General features: G+C 39.0%; 1 protein-coding gene across 1 annotated transcript; it reads left to right on the top strand.

Moving 5' to 3' along the window:
- The first annotated feature begins 2,732 nt into the window (after positions 1 to 2,732).
- Positions 2,733 to 15,461, top strand: LOC109426009 (uncharacterized). The gene is made up of 4 exons (XM_019701435.3): positions 2,733 to 3,387; positions 13,997 to 14,239; positions 14,310 to 14,638; positions 14,699 to 15,461. Exons 1-4 carry the CDS (start codon positions 2,920 to 2,922, stop codon positions 15,459 to 15,461), a joined length of 1,803 nt encoding a protein of 600 aa, XP_019556980.2. The 5' UTR covers positions 2,733 to 2,919.
- The last annotated feature ends 9,425 nt before the right edge of the window (positions 15,462 to 24,886 follow it).

The raw sequence follows: 24,886 nt of genomic DNA, 5'->3' as shown, positions 1-24,886 counted from the left end.
TAAACTGACACAACAAGAAAAGTACTAATCGAAGTCGTATAATCATCGCAGTACGCAATTATGCGAATTCATTTGACAGTTTGCGAGTTCGCTCGCAGTAAGTAAGTAAAGCTCATCGCAATAAAACATCAGAATATCATCTACTACGGTGTGCTCATATCATATAAAAGTTTATTTGTATTCTTATATGACTTTACCTGATACCAGGGATGGGAACACTCACTTTTAAAGATTTACACTCACTTGCTATTTTCTCAGCTCAGAAGCGTGCAATCAAAAAACAATGTATGGACGACTTTTACCTTGTGGTTTTGTCTAAAAGTTTGCCGAAGAGAGTAGGAGTCGCACACGCATACCAAAGTCGTGACCTAGCTGTGAAAGCGACTCTCCACGAGGTGAGTGTAATTTACATTCACCTCGTGGAGAGTTGCCTTCTAAGCTCCCTCACGACTTCGGTATGCGTGTGCGACCCCTACTTTATTCGGCAAACTTTTAGGCAAAATTACTAGGTAAAAGTCGTCCATACATCTTTTCTTGATTGCACGCTTCTGAACTGAGAAAACAGCAAGTGAGTGTAACTCTCTGCAAGTGAGTGTTCCCATCCTTGCCTGATACATCGTAATAAGTTCAAAAAATAACATCATTTGCGATGAAATTTGTCAGTCAGCCGTACATATATGCGATAGTGACTAAAAATAGTACTTTATACGATGTACAACGTGGTTTCTTTACAATTTCGGATTTCGGCTTATGCAGTCTTTGGTTTTAGCGTTGATTATTTCTTATCTTCGCCGACGTTTCGGTCCTCGGATCGGACCTTCTTCAGGGCTCGATAAAAATCAACTGGTCAATTTATAAAAACTTTTGAATTTTGGGACATCAGGTCTGAAAGGGTTACAGCTCTTATGGTGGCGCATATCATATATGGTTGTTGGATTAGATCGTGGTCAAGTGGTTTTATATGACGGTGTTTGATCGGACTAAAGTCGAACTAAAATACGGTTTGGTCACTGGATTTAGCAAAAGATCTTGGGGGTTGGCTGAACGCTATCACAACGTGGTTTCTTATGCGACTCCTGGTTGTCAGGGGAGGTTCTCAGAAGGCGATTTCTAGAAGTTTCAGGAGATCTCATTGACGCTTCAGAAGGACGAGAAGCATCTGAATGGCCAAAATGGGGCTACGTGGTTTATGAGCAGACCCATACTAGATTACTATACGCCAAATTAACAGCTTTGACGACGACTGTTTGGTAGATTTTTTGGGTATTTTTGTGGCGTTTCAGTCTTTTCGGGGATCAAAAACAACTATATGTTTCGAATATGGATCGAAACGTTGGAAATAGAAAGCAAACACAAAAACACAAACACAAAAATACCCAAAAAGTATACGCCAAATAGATCGTTACCTCAGCTTGGAAACCTCTAAGCTTTGTAACACTCCTCCATTGTAAGAGGACTCCTATGATTTTCGGCTTTTTAGAAATTTGTAAGGTCCGTGACCCCAGCTTGGAAACTTCTGAGCTTTACAACACCACTTTATTGCAATTAGTGCTTCTTGAGATCAAGATCAAAAATATAAGAATCCAAAAAGCATTCTCAACTTCTCCTAGGAAATTGGCTAAATTAGCATGGCCCGTGATTCAAGCTTAGGAAACACTGAGCTCTGCAACTCCAACTTATTGTATTATGCGCTCCTTGAGACGCAGAATCTTAGAAGCATCCTCACCTCCTTGGACTTTCGATTCTTGCAAAATCAGCATGACCCGTGACCCCATCTTGAGAACTACTGACTTTTGCAACGCCTCTTCATTGTAATAATTGTATCTTGAAACGCAGAATCTGAAAACCATTCTTACTTTCTTATGGCACTTTAGATTCTTGAGAAATTGGCATGGCCAAACCTCTGAGCTGTACACACCACTTTTTTGCTATAAGGGAGCGTCCATAAATGATATATCATATTTGGCTGATTTTTTACTTTCCCTGCCCCCTCGTAGCATATTTTTCCACACCTAATACATGGCACAATCTCAGACTCCCCCCTCCCCCTAAAAGGCTACGTCATCGCTCCTTAAGTGCTCCTTGAGATCCAGAGTCCAAAAAGCATTCACATCTTCCACGAAATCAGCATGACCCGTAACTCAAGCATGGGAACTACTGAGCTTTGCAACACCAATTTGTTGTATCAAGTGCTCGTTGAGACGCAGAATCATGTTCTGGAAGACAACAATAATGTTTCGCCTCACTTTACCTAGGGTAAAAGTTTTTTTATCAGGCGTTGCATCACTTTGCTGTCTTCGATAAAATTGTTTGGTTTATAGCCACCTACAAGAATACCGCGTACAGCGCAACCAAGCGGAAAAAATCGAAAACTTCAGATTTCCGCATACGTTTGGCCAAAATTTCCCATACAAACTTCTGGGAGTCAAAAAAAAAAACTGATTTAGGAGATAAGATTTGGAATTTTTGGTGTGGGCCACCCTAAGTCCGCGTGCTTCAAAGCAGCGCGGCCCTGGTTCAACAGTCCACTGAAAACCTTCAACTACCAAGAAAAGCAATTGGCGTACTTTGTTTTGAATGTATTCCCAACATATCGGTTAAACTTATTCTCATTGTCCTTTACACTAAGCATCACTAAAACAACTTTGGTACCTAAATATACATGTTTTCGGAACCAGCAAAACTCGATAACGATAAATTGACGTGAGAAATTGCAATACGGTTTTTTTCGTCAGCACAATGAACTGTAAATAGCAATGCGTATGACCCCGCAATCGCCATTGTACGCCATACTATCAGTGGGACACCTGACTTGAGTCGCCGAAAAACGGTATTCTTTGTGACGCCCTGCAAGTTCCTGCTCAATTGGGCGAGCACGTGCGATTGATTCGCGCTTATAAAAACACCCTGCGGAAGTCGATGCCCGCTAGTACATGGGAGCGGGATTGGTCGGTATCGACGCACGAGAAGAGAGCGCAAAATAATGCACAGGACGAGATGATGATGGACCATTGCAGCACGGTGGTGATATTTCTGTCGATAGTGGGGGTCGCGCTCTGTGAAGGAAAATATGCCGTGGTGTGCCGAATTGGCGATCCGCAAGTGGTGAAAGAATGCGACGTGTTGCGACAGTGCCTGTATGAAGTGCATCCGGTGGAAACGGCGCAAAGTGTGACTTTTGGTGGTGGACTGATCAATAGCTTGAGTAGTCATAATAAATTGTTTGCCCTCTACGGGGGTCCGAGTTCGTGCGGGTATTTTGGAAACCTTATCAACAGTTGTAAGGGGCGACAAACGCTTGTGGAAACAGTGAAGAAGCAGCTGCAGAAGAGCGGGTACCGGGGTGTGGATTTGCAGTGCGATCCGGGACTGTCGCAGATTAACCAGGTATATACTTGGTACTAGGGGCGATTAACGGTGAATTATTGTAATTTTCTCATATACTTGAACGTTTATATGAGCAGAATGCAGTTAAGTAAGTTCTTTTAAGTGGAGGTACATTGTAAAGAAACACTATTTGAATGGATGGGTATCCAAGAACTCTCTTGAGGATAAATTATCGAATTTGCACATGGAAACATTGATCTGTCGCTTTTTAATGAAAAAGTTGTATGTATCACTAGAATAGTGTTTATTTGAAGTATTGTGGGAAAAGTTTATGTTCACACAGTCTCATGCAACTGTATTTCCTCAAATGGCGAACGCTATGACTGATTAAAGTCCCAAGATCTCTCTAGAATATATATCTTCGAATCTAGGTTCATTTACAGAGAGTTACATTCACTTGCTATTATCTCAGTTCAGAAGCATGTTATCGAAAAACAATGTATGGATAAATTTAACCTTGTAGTTTTATTTGCAAGTTTGCCGACGTTAATTACATTCACGTCGTGGAGAGTTGCGTTTACTGCCTTCTGTTGACTTAATTATTGTTGCTACGCTAGTACAGTGTTCTACAAAGTTTCAGGTAAAACAAAAATGAAAAAGTTTTCCATACATTGATTTTTGCTACGGTGTTTCTGAAGCGAAATAACAGCAAATGAATGTAAGTGATTGCAAATGAATGATCCCATCCCTGTCTAGGGTAATTAATGATCCTTTAAATAATTATGAACGAAGTTCGTACTGACATTCAAACAGATATGTTTTGTCAATTTATTTGTTCAATAGCCGTTCAGATTTTCCATGAAGTCTTATTAATGTAGTTTGTATTTGCAAGTGTTACTAGTAATCTCTCGCTGTGTTAAATATCAATAAGTTTTATGCTGACTTATGCGCAAACATATATACATATTCAACTAAATTATAAGTTCACAAACTGTCTGAGGGTATCCATAAAATTTCTGGAGTATAAGAAATCGAATCTGCAAGGGTAAACAGTGATCTATTGAAGCATTTTCAATCAAGTGGCGAGTTCAATGACTGTTTAAAGGTCTTCAAGAACACGTTTGAGTATAGGTAATCGAGTTTACAAGAGCAACAATATAGTTGTCTCCATATGCAGTATGAACAGGGTTCATACTTACAGCAGCTATGCTGTATCAAGTTGTGGGATAAATGAAGTGCATAGTGGAGTGACGAGTGGGGCAACCTTCGACTTTTTTTTTTATCTGTATTAACGAGATTTTTAGCCCTAGGCTAGTTCATCTCGGGACCCACGCTTTACTTCCCTTCCGAAGGAAGAACCCACATTTTGTGAGTTTGTCGGGAGTCAAGTGTAACCTTCGACTTGTTGACATCCAAATTGACCTATTAAGACGTAAAAATGGCATTAAGTCGGTTCTATAGTCGATTATAGAACCTGGGTAATAGAGCTTATTGGTTCTATATCCTCTAATAGAGCTACTCAAAAGCCACTTTTTACGAATCATTTGGCTGATATACGGCCAACTTCAAAATTTTGCACCGAGCTTCTGGTGCAAGAGTTATCAAAAGTGAGAAGAAAAAAAATATATTTATATCCTGTTCTGTTTCAGCCCTAAGCCATAAGAATAGTATAATGGCCTTGAAATAATTCATAACGATTATAATGAATTTCATAAGATCGCTCTATGACGCAGATATACATATTTATACATATTTTCAAGCGTCGATATCCATCCATGTGGGTTGGACACGAGCTCAGTGATCTCGACGATCATGGATTGATTCCAGTCTGCATCATTTAACGATTTTTCTGTACTTTTCATAATTTTATCTTCTGTACAGGGTGCATGCGGTAATTTTGCACTAACCTTCAAACAGGAATATTTCATCAAAGGGTTGCAATAAAAATATAAATCCCACATCATCAAATGCACCATATTTCTAGTAAACTGTGAAAAATATAAAACCATTAATAATCATAAACGTGGTGATATGAGAAAATATTTTCAGATCCTATGTTTTACACTACACAGCAAAAAAATTCTTGTGAAATCACATCTCTTTCGCTGCACATCACTTGCGTCGTAAAGGTGATGTACAAATTACATCCTTTCCACACAACAAATTAGCCGCCGTAGCTTGAAAGTGGGTCTAGCAATCGCTAGAACCGGATCGATAGATGATTCATATATAAGTAAAAAATTGGCTTGGATTCGTACACTGATCCGCTGATTGTGAGGCATATCCCTTACCTCTCGGCTATTTCACCGAGTTACAAGGAAGGTGATTAATATGATACTGCTTCTAGGTATCTGCTGGAATGGGTTTGTTGACACTTTCCGGTGCCAACTAGGGTGTACATGGTGAGTGTGATAAATGTTGGAAAACGATGTAACCGAATGAAATTGCGTTTAAATATGAACACATTGCCAGAAATTACGCGCCTGGAAATTACAAAATTATTTGCTGTGTAGCGCGCCCAATAACATTTCGGGTTCTACTATTTGTTGTGTAAATAAGGCGAAATCAGTAAAATGTAATGTTTAAAAGCCCGATAATGATACACGAGACGTAAGTAATGATACAGATATGCTTCAAAAATTATAATTTAAATAATTTTGACGTGGTGATTTTAACACATTATCGAATAGCATCAATAAAAACTGGTTGATTTTTCGATACACTAAGACTAGGGTACAACTTTTTTTTAGCAAGCATCGGATCACTTAGCGGTTTTCAACAAAGATGTTCCGCATAGAATTCCCTATAATAAGGGTTATTGAACGCTTCCAGTGCCATCTAGTTGCAGAAAACTAAAACTATGCCATTCCTGCACATATTTGTACCAGTTTTACCATATAAACTTCAGACTAGTCGAGCGATAGCTAAGACCTTATCAATTCAGCTCAAATTTATGCTGTAGCTTATGGGAGTCTAAAACAGCAAATTGAGGTGGTCAGATTTAGGATATTTTAGTTTTAAATTTTCTCATAAATGTTTGAGCAGCCCTAGTAAAATACCATTGCTCAAATTAGAATTTCCGACTTCTTCCAGTTATTTCTCCGCTATCTTCCATTCCAGCGATGTAGTTTTTTGTAGATAGCAAGCCTATGGAATCCCCCAAATACACTGAAAAAATCAGCTTCATAGCGTTCTTGACTGCTGAGAAAATGCAGATAGTATGCAGCTGCTCCATATATTTATACTCAAGTTGTTCGCATTTTCGTCTTCTAGAAACCTCTTTCTCAAATTTATGGGATATTTTTTGAACGGCACACATAACGCTGATACCATTGGAGCTCCTCGTACAAAAAAATATTCTAGTTTTACCTAAAATAACACAATTGTTGACCAAAAAATAGAGAACAACACAAAAACGGACTTGCAGCGGTTCTCAGGATCGTTAAAAAAAGGTTATCGATATTAGGACCACTTTTTTCTTCCTAAATCATTGAAATAATCACAATTGTTCGCGTATTTAGTATAGATCTATTGTCGAATTATTTTTAAAACGTGTTTTATGATAACGATATGATTTAGTGCAAAAATATCGCACGCACCCTGTAATTAGGTCATAATAAGCATGATCAATTTATATTAGGTATTCTTATGGCATCCATATTTTACAGTGAAGGCTAATTGCTTTTTGCTGCTTAATCCAGATTGTAGCTGTTGTCCCCTGGGTTCCTAATCGAAGGTCCAAGTCCATTGCGTTTTCCACCTGTTCCACCAATGCACCATAGAATCAGTGTGATCAAACTGGTATTTAAACCATGCAAAACAAAATAATTGAAGCAGCATACATGCTTCCATTCAACAAAAACAGTACATTGGGATATCTCGACGGTAACCTTGGTGGTGAGGATTGCAGGAAGAGATGCAGGAGAAGCAGTATATAAATGCTCGGGAAACGTTACAGCAGAGGAGGGAAATGATGAGCTGGAATTAATCTTAGGACTGATAAACTATGACAATCGTGTCTGGCATCACCACAATTGCTTGTAACAGTTGACAGCCGTTATTCGCAGCGTTCGGACGTATTCAGAACTTCTCCCGTGCTTCGTATCGGTTACAATGAGTGGTGTTCGAAGAAACACACTAGTGGTAGATTTTGGTGTTCTGCCGTCGCGTCCAAATGTTGGAAAAGTTCAACAATTTCTGGAACACGAAATTAAATTGAATCTCGCCAAAAGTGTCCAGTTCCACAACAAAAGTGACATAAAAATTATTCAAAAATTTTCAAACATTTTTGTTAAAATGTATTGATCATAACCGACTTGAGTCTGTTTTCGTCGAAATTAATTTTGATTGATATAAACCTCGTACTCCAAGCCTTGTGACAGCACTGATAAACTTCTTTACAGCTTGTAGGATTTATATAGACATGCAGGGCCTATTTTAGTTCATACTGTTTATCATTCCTATAAGCATTAGGAATGCTCAGGGGAAGCGACACTAGTTTTGCAAAGCCGAAAAACCCCAAAAAATCAGAAAAAAAACAAAAAAAAAACGGAAACTCCCAAACACTCTAAACATCTAACCGATTAGAATTCGGACGTTTCTTGGGGATCGCAATCGGTTGGCGCCACTAAGCGGTGAGTGAAAGAGTGAGTTAGAGAATGCAACGACTTTGACTTTCCCCCAAGAAACGTGAAAATCCGAATCGGTTAGTGTTGCCCACCGCCGCCATTACCGCTCGTGGATAAGTGGATAGAGCTCTGAAGGCGAAACTGGAAGCATTTCCTCACTTTTTGCTTTATGATTTTTTAATAAATAACGAAGCAATATTTTCAAAACCGGTTTTCGTACACATGTAGAGTATGGATCAAGGTATCTTCTGATTTTTTTTGTGGTGATAAAAGCTTGTCGTTTTTGCAAAACCATTTTTGAACAAAATTTCACAAAAAAATGGTTTCTACAAAAATGGAAAACATTTTCTACCACAAAAAAAAATCAGAAGATACCTTGATCCATACTCTACATGTGTACGAAAACCGGTTTTGAAAATATTGCTTCGTTATTTAATAAGAAATCAATAACCAAAAAAAAATCATCAGGAAATGCATCCTGTTTCGCCTTAACCCTCGAACGATCGCGCTGTTGTATTTTGTACAACACGTTGAAAAAATCTCGCTTTTTGTACTCAGCATTAGCGTGGTGCTGACGCAGGTAATCAACCGCATTAAGCGTTAAGCACTGGAAAGCTGTTCAATGACCGTTAAAATGCTCAGAAAAGTGCTTAGTGGTTTCCTGTGTGGGTTTTGATATTATCATCGCTCATGCACGGAAAAAAAATCTTATAGTAAATATGACTAGCCACAAATGTTCGAGTTGACTATGGTTATATCCATTAAAAATAACAACAATATAAGTCAAAACAATCGAGTTGTTGTCAAAAATACTATGGTTCCTCAAAAAACCTATAGTATTCCTTACTATTTTATGTAGTTAAAATAAGAATGCTTTATTTATGGTATAATACCATGTTTGCGGTAAATATGACCACGTTTTTTTCAAACCTCAAGAACTTTTCTTCACTGTTGTTCTGTTTTACCATGTTTGTGGTTGAAATAAGAGTGTTGTACCGACAGTTTTCAGCTGACTACATTTTGCGTTGAAATTTACCATAAACATGGTAAATTTTACTCAGCGCTAGCCGATGCTTGACAGCGCGCCATTTGTAAACAAATTGTTTTCATGTTCAGACGCTTTTGCCTCATTTCAAGTTTTCATTTAGTAAAATCGGTCAATTTAAAATAAGTTTTTTTTTTGGAATTAGCGGAGAAACTTGGCGTTAATGTGGATGATACACTGACTGACCTTGAAATGAATGAAGGTAAGCCAGTAATTTGTTTGTTAATACAATAAATCAAGTGCTAAGTTCCCCCTCTTATTTTTTTTGCAGAGGAGGACAATAATTCGGAACTTGAAAAGCGGATTTCTGAATGGAAATTAAGTTCCGTTGTTTATACGATTCTCATTCTTAAGCACCTCAAAGGGCTCCAGCAGCTGCACCAAGAAGAGTAAAACTTCACCAGATTCCCTTGAAGCAACGCCTGCTGACAACTTCCGTGACGACCGAGCTGCAGCACGACATTCTGAGCCGCAACGAAAAAGAGAAAATCGTCGTCAAATATTTCGAGTAGAGTATGTGAATAGTATAACAAAATCTGTGTAGGAAATACAGATTGACAAATAAAAGAAAACATCTAATCGGTCTAATCACATTTCAACTCTATTCTAAAAAATAGTTTATTCTTATATAAAAATGCATCAGTTTAGTATTAAATTGAAGCCGGAAGTCGTAACATAGGCTTGTGCTGCTGTTCCTAACCGTTAAACATAAAATCGGAAATTATTTAGGGCACAGTTTTTTCTGACATTGTATAGAAACAGCAGTGAATCCAGTGTTCTAGACTTGGGGCTTTAATGTTGTACTAAATTGTCATACAAAACGACTGCACTACCATATATTATAAACAATACCGAATGTAGTTAAACTTACTATGCACCAAGTTCCAAATGCTGTTAAGTTGACTGTTTTTGTAGTAAAATACAAGGATTTCAAAATACTACAAACATGGTAAAAATAACAAAAAAGCCTTTTAATTGAAATATAGTAAAATCAACTGCATATGTAGTTGACGTGATCAGACATTGTTGTCTGCTGAAAATTGTAGGTAGGTTGCGCTTAATTTAACCCCCTGTTATGGTATTTTTTACCGCAGGATTCTTTTCCGTGTGGGATAGGGAGTTTTTTTTTCTCACAAAAAAGTTTGACTGTTTATCAACCTATTATATGTGCATTATTGGTTGTATGAAATACTTCTGGACATATTGGAACCGACGTACTGTATTGATTCTAGCGGTTCCGGGTTCCATTTTTTCAATGTAAACGAAACGCCATCATGCGACACCTCAAATTTCGTAGTTTTTCAAGACACATCATTCTGAGATGTTTTTGCGTTAACCAATATATTTGCTCCTGCGGTTTATTTAGAAATACCTCTATCGATTCTTCCAGGGATTTTTCTAGGTATTCCTTTATGAATTCTTCGAGATATTACTTCAATGAACTTCTCTTTGGATTTCTCCAGGCAGTTCTGATGAGGTTTCACTAGAAATCCTTGCAGATGTTCGTCAAGCTAGAAATTATTGCTATGATACCTCCCGGAATTCTTCTAGGGATTTCTCTGGGATTTCTTTAGAAATTCTTGGTGAGATTATTCAAAATAATCTTCCTGGGAGTTTTTCCGTCGATTTCTCCAAGAATTCCTTCAGAGATCTTAGCCAGGAATTCCTCGAGAAATTCCTCATGGGATTCTTCCAGGAACTTGTTTTAGCCTACCTCCAGGAACTCCAGCTGGGATTTCTCAAGCAATTCTTCCTGCGGTTCTTCCAGCTATTCTGGCTAGGACTCCTCCGGTAATTCTAAGTGGTGTACCTCCATGAAATATTATAAGAATTCTTCCCGAGATTTTTCCAGAAAAAAGGAAATTTTTGTGCCTAAACCATTAGTTTCAGATACATGGTACCTTTGGGAAAGTTTCTTCTTATTATTTGATCTCTTTCCTCATTATTGTAAGATTGTAGGGTTTGTAGGGTTGATAACGTCGGTTCTATAACATTTACCCGAAAACCATTTACCCGAAAGACATTTACCCGAAAACCATTGACCCGAATGTAACATATACCCGAATGCCAAATACCCGAATGCGACATTTACCCGAATACGACATTTACCCGAATGCGACATTTACCCGAATGCGACACTTACCCGAATACGACATTTACCCGAGTAATGTTTTACTCTGCACAAATCATTTTGTGAATAAAGCTAATTTATTTTGTTCAATGTAAAAATTACATGTATTTTTTGTATTGCGGCTCAGACAAGAATTTTGAATGTCAAGTTCATCAAGAACACATTTTATTAAATTTTCTCTGAAATGATGCGCGATAGGAATTCACAGGGCAAATACCTGAATAAAACTAATCACTGCAGCTTACTATTGTTTGTGTTAACGCTGTTAGTATTCTCTCTAGAGATTTACCCTTCTTTGATTCATAAGCTGTTCTTTCGACCAGCAAAGAACAGTTTATGATTTAAAGAAGGGGAAATCTCTGTTTGTAGGTCGAATGATCATTAGACCAAATAGATTAGAGAACAGCCCTAGGAAAACCAACACATCATTAGAAAAAAATCTTTAATTAAAAAGTTAGATGTTTGTTCACCAAACAGAATCCTGTTATTGAATGAAGGAAACAATCTTAGATGTAGATTTGGAGTCCATTAGTTTATCTTGTAAGAGTGTAATTTAAAATAACATCCTACAACCGAAAGAAGGTCAAAACTCATATACAGTAAGTAGTTCGAACGCCAATAAAATATGCAGCAGTAAAATTCGAAGCCATTGAAGAGAAGAAGGAAAAATTTCCGAAGGATTGGAAATAGTTTGGCCACCAAACAACTCAGTGAGGGTCACAACCAAGTAACCATATGGCACTTTTATTCGCCTTGCGTACTAATACAGTGGTAGTGTACAACTGACCTGCTGTATATTGGCCGTATAATAGCCCTGTTAGACTAACAAGGCGAAATATAGTGCTAATGGTTACTTGGGCACTATTTCTGTAGAAGAAACTCTATCCCATTACCCCGAATGCCAAGACCTGAAAGCCATAACCCCGAATAGGCCATTATTCCAAGAAGGACAAATCTCCCATGGAATTACAAGTTTGTCTGAAAATAAACCATATAACATCTAACTCGGAAAAGTAGCCTCTGATGAAAAGAAGGAAGAAATTAGCAGTTTGACCGACCAACTCAGCAACAGTACATGGTTGGACACTGCGAATTCGAAAGAACAGCCTATTTTAAAAAGAAGGAAAATATTAGAAAAAGTTGGGAAAGCTTGCAGTATGGATGCCAGTTTGTGACCTGTATATAAGTGTCTATAAGTAGCTCAAAGCAGCCTGTGTTGAGAAAATGTTATAGCTTGGTAATGAAAAAGTCAACATATTCGCTCAATTTATACCAAACCGCTTGGTGACAATTAAGCATTCATCCTCATGACTTTCGGCCTGAATGATTTGTGGCCGAATGGCTGGACGTTTCATCGGTCATTCTTACTCATCAAAAAGTCAGTTAGTTGACAAGGTCGGGGGAAGTACTCGATACCAAAAGAATTATGATGAAAACGAACTTTGTATGGGTATAGTTATTTGTCTATTTGAAAGAACAGTCATCATTTGAAAAAAGGGAACATTTCAGATTAAACTGCTTATGGCTTCCATAATAACTTCGAAAGAACAGTCATAGCTAGAAAGAAAGGGAATTCTCAAATCAAAACTTCAAAACCAAAATGCAACAGCATTTTACTGCTCCAGAGAACAGCCAATGACAAAGAGAAGGGAAATAATTATTGAAATATGATTTGAGATTCAAGCAACTTTTAAAAGAACACCTGAGTTTCAAAAAAGGGCGATTAGATAAGCATACTCAACTCTACAGGATCCATATTTGAATAGACACGTACATCGTCTTCGGCCATCCGATATGCACACTGCATATCAGGCAAACTGTTTGAATCTGCAGCTTTTCCTTTCGTCACAGTCTTCTAAAATGCATTGCATTTGTTTCTTACGTTTCCGCAAACCTTTCTTGTTCATAAAACACAACGTTTTTTAGTGTATTTTAACTAATTGCTAATTCTACACTAAAAAACACAACGTTGTTACAGATTACCCCAAGGATTACCTTTTTCTAACTAATTAAGTTCCATCTACTTCTAATAAATTGTCCCCAGTGAACACTTTTTGGGCGATCTCCTGAATGATTCGGGTTAGTGTTAGGTTAGTGTTAGTGAACAAAATATTTAAATAATCCTCTGATTAAAATTGCATTCTGACTATCAGTTATTCCTCCACCAGAGTGCTTGTTGATCACTCAGCATGACGATTATTAGGTCTAACGAAAGCCGGCTGAATGACACCGGGCCTTAACATATTTATTACTGACAAGTCATATGGTGATCAAGTCCACTCATTCTTTCATTTTTCGGGTAAGTGTCGTATTCGGGTAAGTGCCGTATTCGGGTAAATGTCGCATTCGGGTAAATGTCGCATTCGGATATTTGTTGCATTCGGGTAAATGACGTTTGGGGAAATGTCATTCGGGAAATGTCATTCGGGAAATGTCTTTCGGGTAAATGGTTTTCGGGTAAATGTTATAGAACCGATAACGTCATTGCTGAATTGCTAAGCGGTTGGCTCCGCTCTATTGGTTTTTGGAGAGTAGAAACCTTAATATAATAAGTAAAATGGCATATTAGGCTCTATCTTATTGTGACGTGCTAGAGTACAACAGAGATTAGATTAGGATTCAGAGGATTAACATTTAGTTCACTTTTGAGACAATCCAATAGCTCATTTTTGTTTCGATTCTTGGGGAACTATTCCCATTTCAATCCTACTTGAAACAAGAGATCCAAGCATTTATACAGTTTGTAATGTTTATTATTGTTATACTTTTGAGAGGTATAAGATCGAATGATAACAAAGCAGAACGGAATCATTCTGTGCTGGGAGATATTAAAAGTAACAAAATAAATCGAATTCTTTTCAACAGGAAGACTACTCCGATTTTCTTGCCTTGCTGAGGGAGGAAATTGGCAGCGGATACGTTATTTCCGTCGTCATCCAGAGCATCAACATAGAACCTTGCGTGGTGAACGTGCTGAGCGAGGTGGTTGATCTAGTCACCATACCGTTGGAGGGATGCGCACTGCAAGCGTCCGTGGTGCAGAATCTGATTGGACATGGCCTGAGCCGACAGAAAATCCTGCTCGACGTTCCGCTTCCTGCGGTGTTGGTAGGTCATCGGTTAAATTCTAGAAAATGTCTTCAATTTCTAACGATCATTCCATTTCATTTCATTTCAGAATTGCCCATTGGACAGCGGGGTGAACAATTTGTACTCACTGGTCCAGAATGCGGTGAACGTGATCGATAACCAGCAACTGCTTGGAGCGACAATTCAACTGGATCGGGATGATACGGCGGGAGTATGTGCGAAAGGTCGGTTTCCACTTTTCAAATTGCTAATCGCGTTGCTCAAAAAATGCGAAACTAGTCACGCGTTCCCGGTGGGACCCCCTGTTGGACCCCCGATTGTGCCACCCCCTGTGGGCCCTGGCGGTACGTGCAACTTCAAGGGTTACGTCCGCGATACAAGGGACTGCTCCAGTTTCTACTCTTGCAACAATGGAGTGTAAGCGACCAAGCGAAGCGAGATTCAAGGAAAAGCAGTTAACGTATTTTACCATTTCAGACCAAATCAGTTCCAGTGCCCTGCCGGGCTGGCTTTCGATCTGTGCAGCAATACTTGCCAACCGGTTGTTCAGGTCAACTGTGATCAGAACTCGTGCACGTTGACCGGTGCTGTGAACGGGGGTTGCAACCAGGTCCCCATCCCAATTCCGTTCCCATTTTTGAACCCTGGCAGCTGTCACAATAATTTCAATTGTTCAGGTCACCATCACCATCATGGTGATTCGGATTTGTGTTTGAATATCACAAGTATACTCATTGCAAACAATCAAACATCCGCTTTGCTAGAATTGTTGGCCAACACCCAATTGGAGGGTACGCTTGCACTGGTCAACGACCTTACCAGGGATCTACAGCTAGCCTTGGGAGGAATTGTCGGTGAAGTAAATAATCTTCTGGCAAAATTGCTGCTACATGACGATGCAATTGGTGGCACCCTAGGACAGATAGACCAAATGCAGCGGCAGATGGGACTTTTGGAGAAGCTGCTGAAGGCAGTATTGGAGCTGCTAGATAGGCTTCTTGGTCTGAACCTACTGGGAGGAGGAGGTGCCGGCGCTGGAGGAGCAGTTGCGGGTGCTGCTGGAGCTGCCGGTTTAGTTACAGGCCTGACTGGAGGTGGTGGTGGCGGAGCCGTCGCTACTGCTGCGGCCGCTGCCGGTGCTGCTGCTGCAGTCGGTGGAGGGGCAGACGCGGGAGCAGTTACGAATACAGATGCAGCTGCTGGGGCGGGAGGTTTATTATCCGGTCTTGGAAGACGGTAGTTTTTAAGTTGTTGCTAGGCTAAGTTATTGAAATAAAATACAACGTTCCAAACATATTGAGTCAACCTTTGCTGTTCCGCTTATCACAGCCTTGTTAACGGGTCCTATGAAATGCGTTTGAAGCACGTGCCCTATCGTAAGTCATGTTAAGTCCTCCTACCTTGCCAGAATTTATAAATATATAAACGAAATGCAAACACCAAATTAGGGCAATGCCTAACTGTAAGTGATTCGAGGAAGACATTACCAGAAATGTTGCGGAGGTTTTCAGTGATTGTCCTACTAGCGACGTTAGTTTTATCAGCGTTTGCCCAAGATTTCGATGTGGCATGCCGTATAGAAGATCCGACAAAAGTAGCCAGATGTAAAGTGCTCAAGAAGTGTACCTATCGCGTATATCCGGTGGAATCTATCCAAGCTGCAGAGGATCCGAGAAGAGCTTCCGGCGGTTGCGTGGGATTCACCAACTTGTTCTCGATGTACGGTGGATCGACGTCTTGTGATTACTTTACAAATCTGATTGGAACTACGCAGGGTTGTGCGGCTTTCACGAGTATTGTCAAGCGTCAGCTGGAGAAGAGTGACTTCCATGGGGTGGATTTGCAGTGTGATCCTACCGTGAATGGGCTGAATGAGGTAAGTTATTTTTGTTATTTGTTATGTATTTTAACCAAAAATTTTCCTGAATAAATTCTGTTCGGAATTATACCAGGAAATCCTCCAGAAATGCTTCCTGAAGTACCTACATACAGAAATCTCCCCAGGAATACCTCCAAGATATCCGCCAAGAATTCCTCCAACAAATTCCCTGGAGGTATTCCTAGAGGAGTTTATAAAGGAATACCCTGAATTGGGCAGGTTTAGGAGAAATTCTTATTAGAGTTCCTATAGCAATACTTTAAAGAATTTCTGGAGAAATTCCTGGACGGATTCTTGGAAGAATTCTTAGCATAAGCCTTACAGGAATTTCTGGAGAAATTCTTGGAAAAAATCCTGGAGGAATTTTTGGAGTAATTTTTGGAGGAATTCTTGGAAATATTCCTGGTGGGGTTTTTGGAGGAATTCCTAACAGAATTCTTGGAGTAATTCCTGGAGAAATTCTTGAAAGAAGTCTCGGAGCAGATCCTACAGAAATCCTTAAAGGAATCCCTGGAGGAATCCCCAGAGTTGTCCTGGAAGTATTTTCTTGTGCAATTTCTGGAGGTTTCCTGAAGAATCTTGGAGGTCTGCATGAAGGAATATCTTGAGGATTTTTTGGAAGGATTGTTGAAGGAATATATTGAAAAATTCCGTGGAAGTATTTCTGGCGAAGTTCCTGAAGGCATTCTTGGAGGAACTCTTGGCAGAAGTCTTAGAGGGACCCCTGGTGAAATTCTTGGGGAAATGAAGTCATTATAAAAGGAATTTCTAGAGGACTTCCTGAAAGAATTTCCGGAGTAGACGTGTGCGCCGCCGCGCCGCGCCGCCGTCGCCGACGATTTTTCCACGCCGCCGCCGCCAGTTAAATTGACTCGGCGCGCCGCTGTTCATATTTTTCCACGCCGCCGAACAAAATTTCCCGCGCCGATGAGAAATTTTTTATTTATTTATTTATTTTTTTTTATTTATCTTCGACATAATAAAAATATCGCACAGACAAAATTAACTTATCTACTAATTCTTAACTTAAAAACATTCTTCGAAATTCCAAAGTCAAACATTGAGGCTACTTCATTGAAGCGTGTACAACAAACGTCTAGAGGGTTGTTCATTCCGTATGTAGTGCGGTGAAACGAACGGCGAAAAAAATCTGGCTGACGAGTTTCTCGGGACGGGGCATTGAATCGAAGCTTCTCAAGTATGTCTGCGCAGTCGACGTGGCCCGACAGGACATCAAACACAAACATTCGCTGTAGAAATGCACGTCTGCTTGACAATGTTGTTTTTCGCCAACACTTCACAAATCACCTATTTAAACCTAATATCAATTTTTAAACAGTTTCTATTGTTTTTTTCTTTTGCATATGTATTTTTCTGAAGTTCTTCTTGTCTATCTTTTGTAACATTTTTATGTGATTTACTTTAGTGATTTCTAACAGCAATATTTTGAAGATCCTCAACTATCCTATTTTAAGTACAAAGCGAGTTTCTTTTGTGCACCATAACGAATTATCAACAAAATTCTTTGCGGTTATCTAATAAGGTTCACAAACACATCCTCCTTCCTCCTACATATTCTTTGTTTATCTCTTGGAAGATTTTCATGGCAATTTACGAATGACATTCTTGAAGGCATATATTCCATTCAATCTTCAGAAATTCCTAGAGGACCCTCCAGAAATTTCACCATGAGTTCTTCTAAAAAACTCCATGCTTAAGAAACTCCCCCATGGATTATTTCAGAAAATTTCTCCAGGAATTCTTTCAGAAAACCACCCATGGATTCCTAACAATCTAACAGCGTTTTATTTTTTGAAAATAAAAAGTCCAGAATACTTTCAGGAATTTCTTCAAGAATTCTTCAAAAAAAAAAAAATCTAATGTTCCTTCAGAATTATTTTTTAGAGATGTTTTAAGTTCCTCCATAAATTTTCCAAAGAATTTCTATGAAGAAATTCCATCGATAAGGTCACGCAAAAATGTCCATTTTCAGTACCATACCCCCTCCCTCTTCCTTATATGGTACACTTTTTGTATACACACTTAAATTAATTCGCCGACCTCAGCAAACGGATTGCCGAGAATCCAACAGCCGAGAATCCGGTAATATTTTTTTCTGAATCTCGGTAAAAGTTTTACCGAGATGTCGTTGAAACTTTGCCGAGATCTCGGTAATCCAACTTTTTACCGAGATCTCGGCAAAGTTCACCGAGACTCGGTAACGGTTTACCGAAATCGCGGTAAAATTTTTACCGAGAATCAGTAAATATTTTCGCTGTTGGATTTTCGGTAAACCGCTTACCGAGATCAATTTCTGAATTTAAGTGTGTAGGACTCCTCTGAAATTATTACATTCTTCGGAACCTCAAACGCTCCTCAAAGCGAGGCGTAACTTATGGACGTTCGTCCTTCAGAAATAACTCCAGAAGTTATTTACACCCAATCCCAGGGTTCCTTGAGGAATGCCTCTATCGGATACTCTGAAAATTCTTTTAGGGCTTCTTCTATAAATTTCTTTATGGAGTGTCTCCAGGACATTCTTCAGAAATTCTTCCATGATTTTGTTTTGTGATTCCAGTAGATATTCTTTCAGCGATTTCTGAAAAAAAAAATCATATAGGGTCTTGTACCACTTGGGCAGGTGTACCTTTTGGGTACTTGCCTCTATAACTAAGTCAATTTAAAACCGATTTATTTGAATTTTTGTATAGAGCTAGGCACCTACAGTATCTAACTCTGTACAAAAATTCAAATCAATCGGTTTGAAATTGACTTGGTAATAGAGGCAAGTGCCCAAAATAGGTACACCTGCCCATATGGTACAATACCCTAGTTCACGTATTTCACCAGTAATTCCTCCTGCAATTCTTCCAAGGATACCATTAAGATTCTTTAAGAAATTAAGAAAACTTTTCAATAACAATTCTTAGAAAGTTTTACATAGGGGAAATTACCTATTCTCGGCCGCTTTGTTCTCTTCGTCTTTGTTTTTTTTTAAACCTATTGAACTCAGAGTTGGTCTCAAATCATTCCCAACTATGCTGAATTATATGGCCAAGTTTCAGGAAATTTGGCAGACAAAAACCTCCTGTGACGAAAAGAATGAACCTTTCGATAATACCCATTGTCACCCTATATTCCTTTGGAAATTTTTAGGAACCTTTGCCGAAGTTAGAGTTATTCTCCTGACACTTTTTCAGGGTTCTTTTTAAACTATGTTCATGAACTCGTTCGGGAATTCTATCCGGACATCCTCCATGAATTTTGCTAAAAGATTTGTCTTGGATTTTTTCTAACTGGAATTCCACCAAGGGTTTCTGAGGGAGAGTTTCCAGAAATTTCTTTGGCAACTCCTTCTAGAATTATTTCTGAAAATTCCTTGAGATTCTTTCACATAATCTTCAGGAATTAGATAAACAATTAATTCAAAAATTCCTCCAATGACTCTTTCAGAAATTCCTTCATGGATTCCATCTAAAACCTAATAAAGAATTCCATCTGAAATATCACTTAAGACTCCTTCAGTAGTTCAATGATTTTTCATGAATGCCAGAAAGAGATTACCTCAAACATTTTTCAATGATTTTCTTTCAAGGAATCCCTTGGAAAATATCGTCAGGGGTTACCGAAGAAATGCCTAGAAGGTTTCTCTTTGGAATGCCTCCTGCGGATCTTTCAGAAATATTTCCTGGGATTCATTTGGAAATTCCTCCGGGAATTCTTTGAGATGTTACACCACAGATATTTACAGAAGTATTTTATGAAATTTCATAAAACATATAGGAGTCATTCTTGGAGGGTTATCTGAAAGAATTTCTATAGAAATGTTTAAAAATTTCCTGATGAGATTTAATCGTTGGAGAAGCTCCTGGAAAAGTTCTTGAAGGAGCTCCTTAGATTCACCACAGAAGTTCAATTAATTGGACGCAGTGGTTTAATTTCCCCAACAGGGTAAGAAAAAAAAACTCCTGAGATGGAATTTTCTGAATTAAATCACGAAGAAGTTTCTGGAGGAATCCTTGAAAGCAATTCAACTGGAATTCATGAAGAAATTGTAGACAAAGGTACCAAAAAATCCTTGAATAAATCCCGAATGAATTGTGAAAGGATGATTTGGAACAAACCCTGGAAGGACTCCTGAACATACTTCTGGATTCTTAATAAAAAATCTTGCACAATGTCTGCATGATATTAGTGAATAAAACTCCCTGATACAATTTTCCTAGAAGAACTTGTGAAGTATTCATAAAGGAATCGCAAAAGAAATGTCCTGGAGAATGCTGTGCAGTAATTCCAAGAAGAGATATTCTTGAGATATTCCTGGAGAAACGTCAAGAAATAAATCCTGAAGTGATTTATTAAGGAACTTATGGAAGCATCTTTGGAGGGTTTTTTAAGGGTCACTGGAAAAACAAATTCTGAAAGAATCCATGAAGGAAGGATTCTATAAATCTCTAGAGAAGTTTGCGATCCCAAACATGGAGGAATATTCGAGGATCTTCCAGGATGCCCCCTGGAGGAACTTCCAGAAGAACCTTTTGAGAGTTTTTCTGGAGGAATGCATGATAGAATCCTTCGAGGAATTCGTGAAAAGAATCCAAACAGAACTCCAAAAAAAATCAGATTTTACCATGACAGCACTGATCTAACCCATTCGTGACGAACCAGCACAATTGTGCTGTTGAGCGGTACCAGTTTTGCATATTTTTTTCATCTGTTTAGACTTTGTTTTATGTGATGTAAACTGTTTCAATGATTCAGCCATTACTTATACTTGTTTGTGCGTAAACAAACTTTTGTTTACGTTGCCTGTGCAATTTACTACAATAAGGTAAACAAAAAGTGGACAAAAACCGTAAAACATGAAAATGTTTTGTCTGTCGCATAATTTTAATTTCCGATTTATCTAGATAGTTAAAGGTTAAAGCTAGAAATCGAAAGATAAAGAGTAGTTCTTTCAAATGAGGTAAAATAATTGTTGTTTTGTTGGGAAATTCAAGAGTTCTGGAAAGCCAAAGTTGAGCCATTTGTATGGAGATTTCCATTTTTGCGCTCCGTCACAAAAGGGCTAAAATGAGTTTTAGAAAAAAAATATCCCAAGAAGAGAAGTGCGACGTTGTGAATTTCTATCGAGAGGAATCCTTTTATAAATATCCTGGTCAACATGCTCAAGGATTTTCTCTAAAACTTATAGCATAATTCTTGCAAGGATAGTTTTTAATTGAAATCTGTGATGTACATACTTTTACACAAGCGTTTACACTTTCACGCATAATAGATGAAAATTGTACTTAAGTACAGGAAATAAATTATTGTTTTTTATCGTTTTTTAACATTTCACTAAAAAATATGGTCACGCCGATTACGCCGCCGCCGCCGCCGCCGATTGGGGCGAACGGCGTGGCGCCAACGTCGCCGCCGCCACTGCTTCAAACGACTATAACCGCCGCCGCCGCTGAAAACTGCTTCGGCGCACACGTCTATTCCGGAGTAATTTCTGGTGGAATTTCTGAAGGATTTCCTGTTATAATTCTAAACAGAATTTATTAAGGAATTCCTAGAGAATCCCTGAAGGAGCTCTAGGAGGAATTCCCGGACTAATTCCAGAAGGAGTTCCTGAAGTAGATTCGGGAGGAGTTTTTGGCGTAATTCCTTAAGAAATTTTCGGAGGATTTTCTGAGGAAATCCCTGAAGTCTTTCTTAGAGTAATCCCAGGAGTATTTTCTAAAGGTTTCCTGAAGGATCCTGGAGGTATTCATGGCGGAATTTCTGGAGGAGTTTCTGGAGGATTTTTTTTTAAATTATTGGCAGAAATTCTTGATGCTTTTCTGGGAATCTTTATGGGATTTTTTGGCGAAAGTCTTGGAGGAATCCCTGATGGATATTTTTGGAGGATTTTTTGGAGAAAATCTTGGAGGAATTCCTGGAGAAATTCTTGGAAGAATTTATGAAAGAATGCTTGGAGGAATTCCTGAAGGAATTCTTGGAGGATTTCCAGGGCGGATTCCTGTAGGCACTTCTGGAACAATTTCTGGAGATTTCCTGGAGATTTTTCTTGAAAATTATTAGAAAAAAAAAATCCCTGGAGAATTTCTCGGAGCAACCCGCGATAAATTCTTGGAGTAATTCCAGGAGTAATCCCTGGTGTAACTCCTCAAGAGTACGGTCGAGCGGTACGGCCCATACAAAAGTTTTAGGATTTTGATACAAAAAAGCGTTACGGAGGGGGAGAGGGGTCTCCAGTTAGCCTAGTGGTTAAGGCTATGGATCGCCAATCCAGAGACGGAGGGTTCGATTCCCGTTCCGGTCGGGAAAATTTTATCGACTCCCTGGGCATAATGTATCATTGTACTTGCCTCACAATATACAAATTCATGCAATGGCAGGCAAAGAAAGCCCTTCAATTAATAACTGTGGAAGTGCTGCACTAAGTTGAAAAGAGGCAGGCCAAGTTCCTATGCGAACGTCGAGCCATAAAGAAGAAGAAGAAGAAGAAGGAGGAGGGTTAAAAAATGTCGATTTTAGCGTTACGTAATAAATAGATGCTGCCCAAGTAATTTTTGAGGATTTCCTAGATAAATTGTTCAATGAATTCCTGGTGCAGCTTTTGAAGAATTCCCGGAGGAATTTTTGGAGTAATTTCTGAAGGATTACACGGTGTGTCTTGGAGGAATTTATGGAGGATTTTTTAGAGGTATTCCTGAAGAAATTCCTGGAAGGGATCTTGATGATGGCGGCCAGGGGACGAGCAAAGGGAGGTTTGATTGTGGTACCAGGAGGTCTGAGCTATTCAAGGGGTCCCAGGGGATTTCTTGAGGAATCAGGAGGTCTCAGTGGTGATTAAGAGGGTCTCAGAGTCGTCTCAGCGTGAAAGCGATTTACACTACCCGCCAAAAATATGGAATCGCATATTGCAACACTAATACTGAATGTGTTTATGGCACAAATTTCCCAAATGGAGGAAAACATGCCTCTGGAGCCGACCTACTGATACCTGAATACTAGGGTGGCCCACACTTTTATGAAAAACAAAAATTTCGAAAAATACCGAGTCTTACCTCCCAAATCAGTTGTTTTGGACTCCCAGAAACTACGTTCAAAATTTGAGCAAAATCGGTTGAGCCTAAGGGGGCGCTCAAAACGCTTGAAGTATGTATAGGAAACTTGGCCAAATGTATGCAAAAATTTAAAGTTTTCATATTTAGCCGCTAGGTGGCGCTGTAAACATTCAACATTCAACGTCTGTGAAAAAATTTATACCCTAGACAAAGTGAGGCAAAGTATTGAGATTTCATTATTGATATTATTCCTTTACATGTATGTATTGGAAAAACAACAATAAAGTTTATCCTCACTTTACCTAGGGTATATCTTTTTTCACAGACGTTGGATCACTTTGCGGTCTTCGACAAAGTTGTTTGGCATATAGTCACCTACAATAATACCAAAGGGTTTGATTATTGAATACTTACAGCGACAGCTAGCGGCTAAATTCGAAAACTTAAAATTTCTGCATACATTTGGCCAAGTTTTCCCCAAGGGGAATGACATATCCTTTTCTAACCGGAATATCCGCATCTATCCGTTTCTAACCGTCGTTAACCGCGTCTAACTTCTGCTCACTTAGCAGCTCGCTTAGCAACGGTTAGCGACGGTTAGAAACGGATAAATGCGGATATTCCGGTTTGAAAAGGATATGTCATTCCCCTTGGTTTTCCCATACAAACTTCAAGCGTTTTGAGCGCACCCTTAGGCTCAACCGATTTTGCTCAAATTTTGAACGTAGCTTCTGGGAGTTCAAAACAACTGATTTAGGAGGTAAGACTTGGCATTCTTCGAAATTTTTGTTTTTCGTATAGGTGTAGGGCAACTTACTGAATACTGAATGTTGCAGCACCCTAAAAAGTTTTGCATCACCCTAAAATATGATTATTTCAGGTTTTGAGGCACAAATTACTTATGACCCCCCTTATTGTCTTTGAAAATGTAACTCGTACCCACAACCTAGGTTGTAGGTTTACTCCATTTTTCCTCCTAATTTTGGATGATGCAAAACTTTTTGGGTGCTGCAATACTGAGTATTGCAACCAGGGGCTTACAATTTCGTTTCAATGATACACTTTCATGCAACATTTGAATGAGTCACTTCAAGTGTTTCATACATTTTTCTAATGACTCGTTTCGTTTAAAAAACGTTTCCGCTCATTGTAGTACTCGGTAGTCTCCCACCCGGTCGCATTGCTTGTGCTTCACCCGGCAGAGCATTAGTGTCTCACTGGTGCGCGCTAGTCTCTCAATGGTCACGGGCGCCGATTAATTGGATTTTAGTGGTCGAATTTGTTATCATCTTTCATAAAACATAATTATCATTCTATTGGCGTGCACCACTATTGAAAAATGTGGTTTAAATAGTGTTTTTAACATGTTGAAGTGTTTCAATGACTCATAAATGAAACGAAAATCCAAGTGTATCATTCCATGTTTCATACACACTTATTTCTGTAGCAGCAGTGAACGAGTGTGTTGCTGGGTGAGAGATGAAGCATCACAGTAGTCCAGGCCCCTGGCATCAATGAAATATATCGTAGCCAACATCTAACTGCCTTATACTCATATTCGTGCAAATTGAAATGAGCGTGTAATCAACAAACGCAGCTTTTGTTTGATGTTGTGAGCCACACACGAAATCACATTCACAATGCGTGTTTGTTGGGTTGCTTTATTCAACTAATCGCATGCTCCTCTTACCGTACATTAATATTAAAGCGAGTTTGAAGTGTTTTGTG

The sequence above is a fragment of the Aedes albopictus genome, chromosome 3 (assembly GCF_035046485.1).
Source record: "Aedes albopictus strain Foshan chromosome 3, AalbF5, whole genome shotgun sequence".
Classification (NCBI taxonomy): domain Eukaryota; kingdom Metazoa; phylum Arthropoda; class Insecta; order Diptera; family Culicidae; genus Aedes; species Aedes albopictus.
The sequence above is the reverse complement of the archived record's forward strand: the minus strand, read 5'-3'. Positions and strand labels throughout refer to the sequence as shown.

Excerpts from the sequence above, each read along its gene's own strand:
- LOC109426009 (XM_019701435.3), top strand. The coding sequence starts at position 2,920 with ATGCCCGCTAGTACATGGGAGCGGGATTGGTCGGTATCGACGCACGAG. Across the intron at positions 3,388-13,996 it reads GACTGTCGCAGATTAACCAG|GAAGACTACTCCGATTTTCT; the intron begins GTATATACTTGG and ends TCTTTTCAACAG. Across the intron at positions 14,240-14,309 it reads TTCCGCTTCCTGCGGTGTTG|AATTGCCCATTGGACAGCGG; the intron begins GTAGGTCATCGG and ends ATTTCATTTCAG.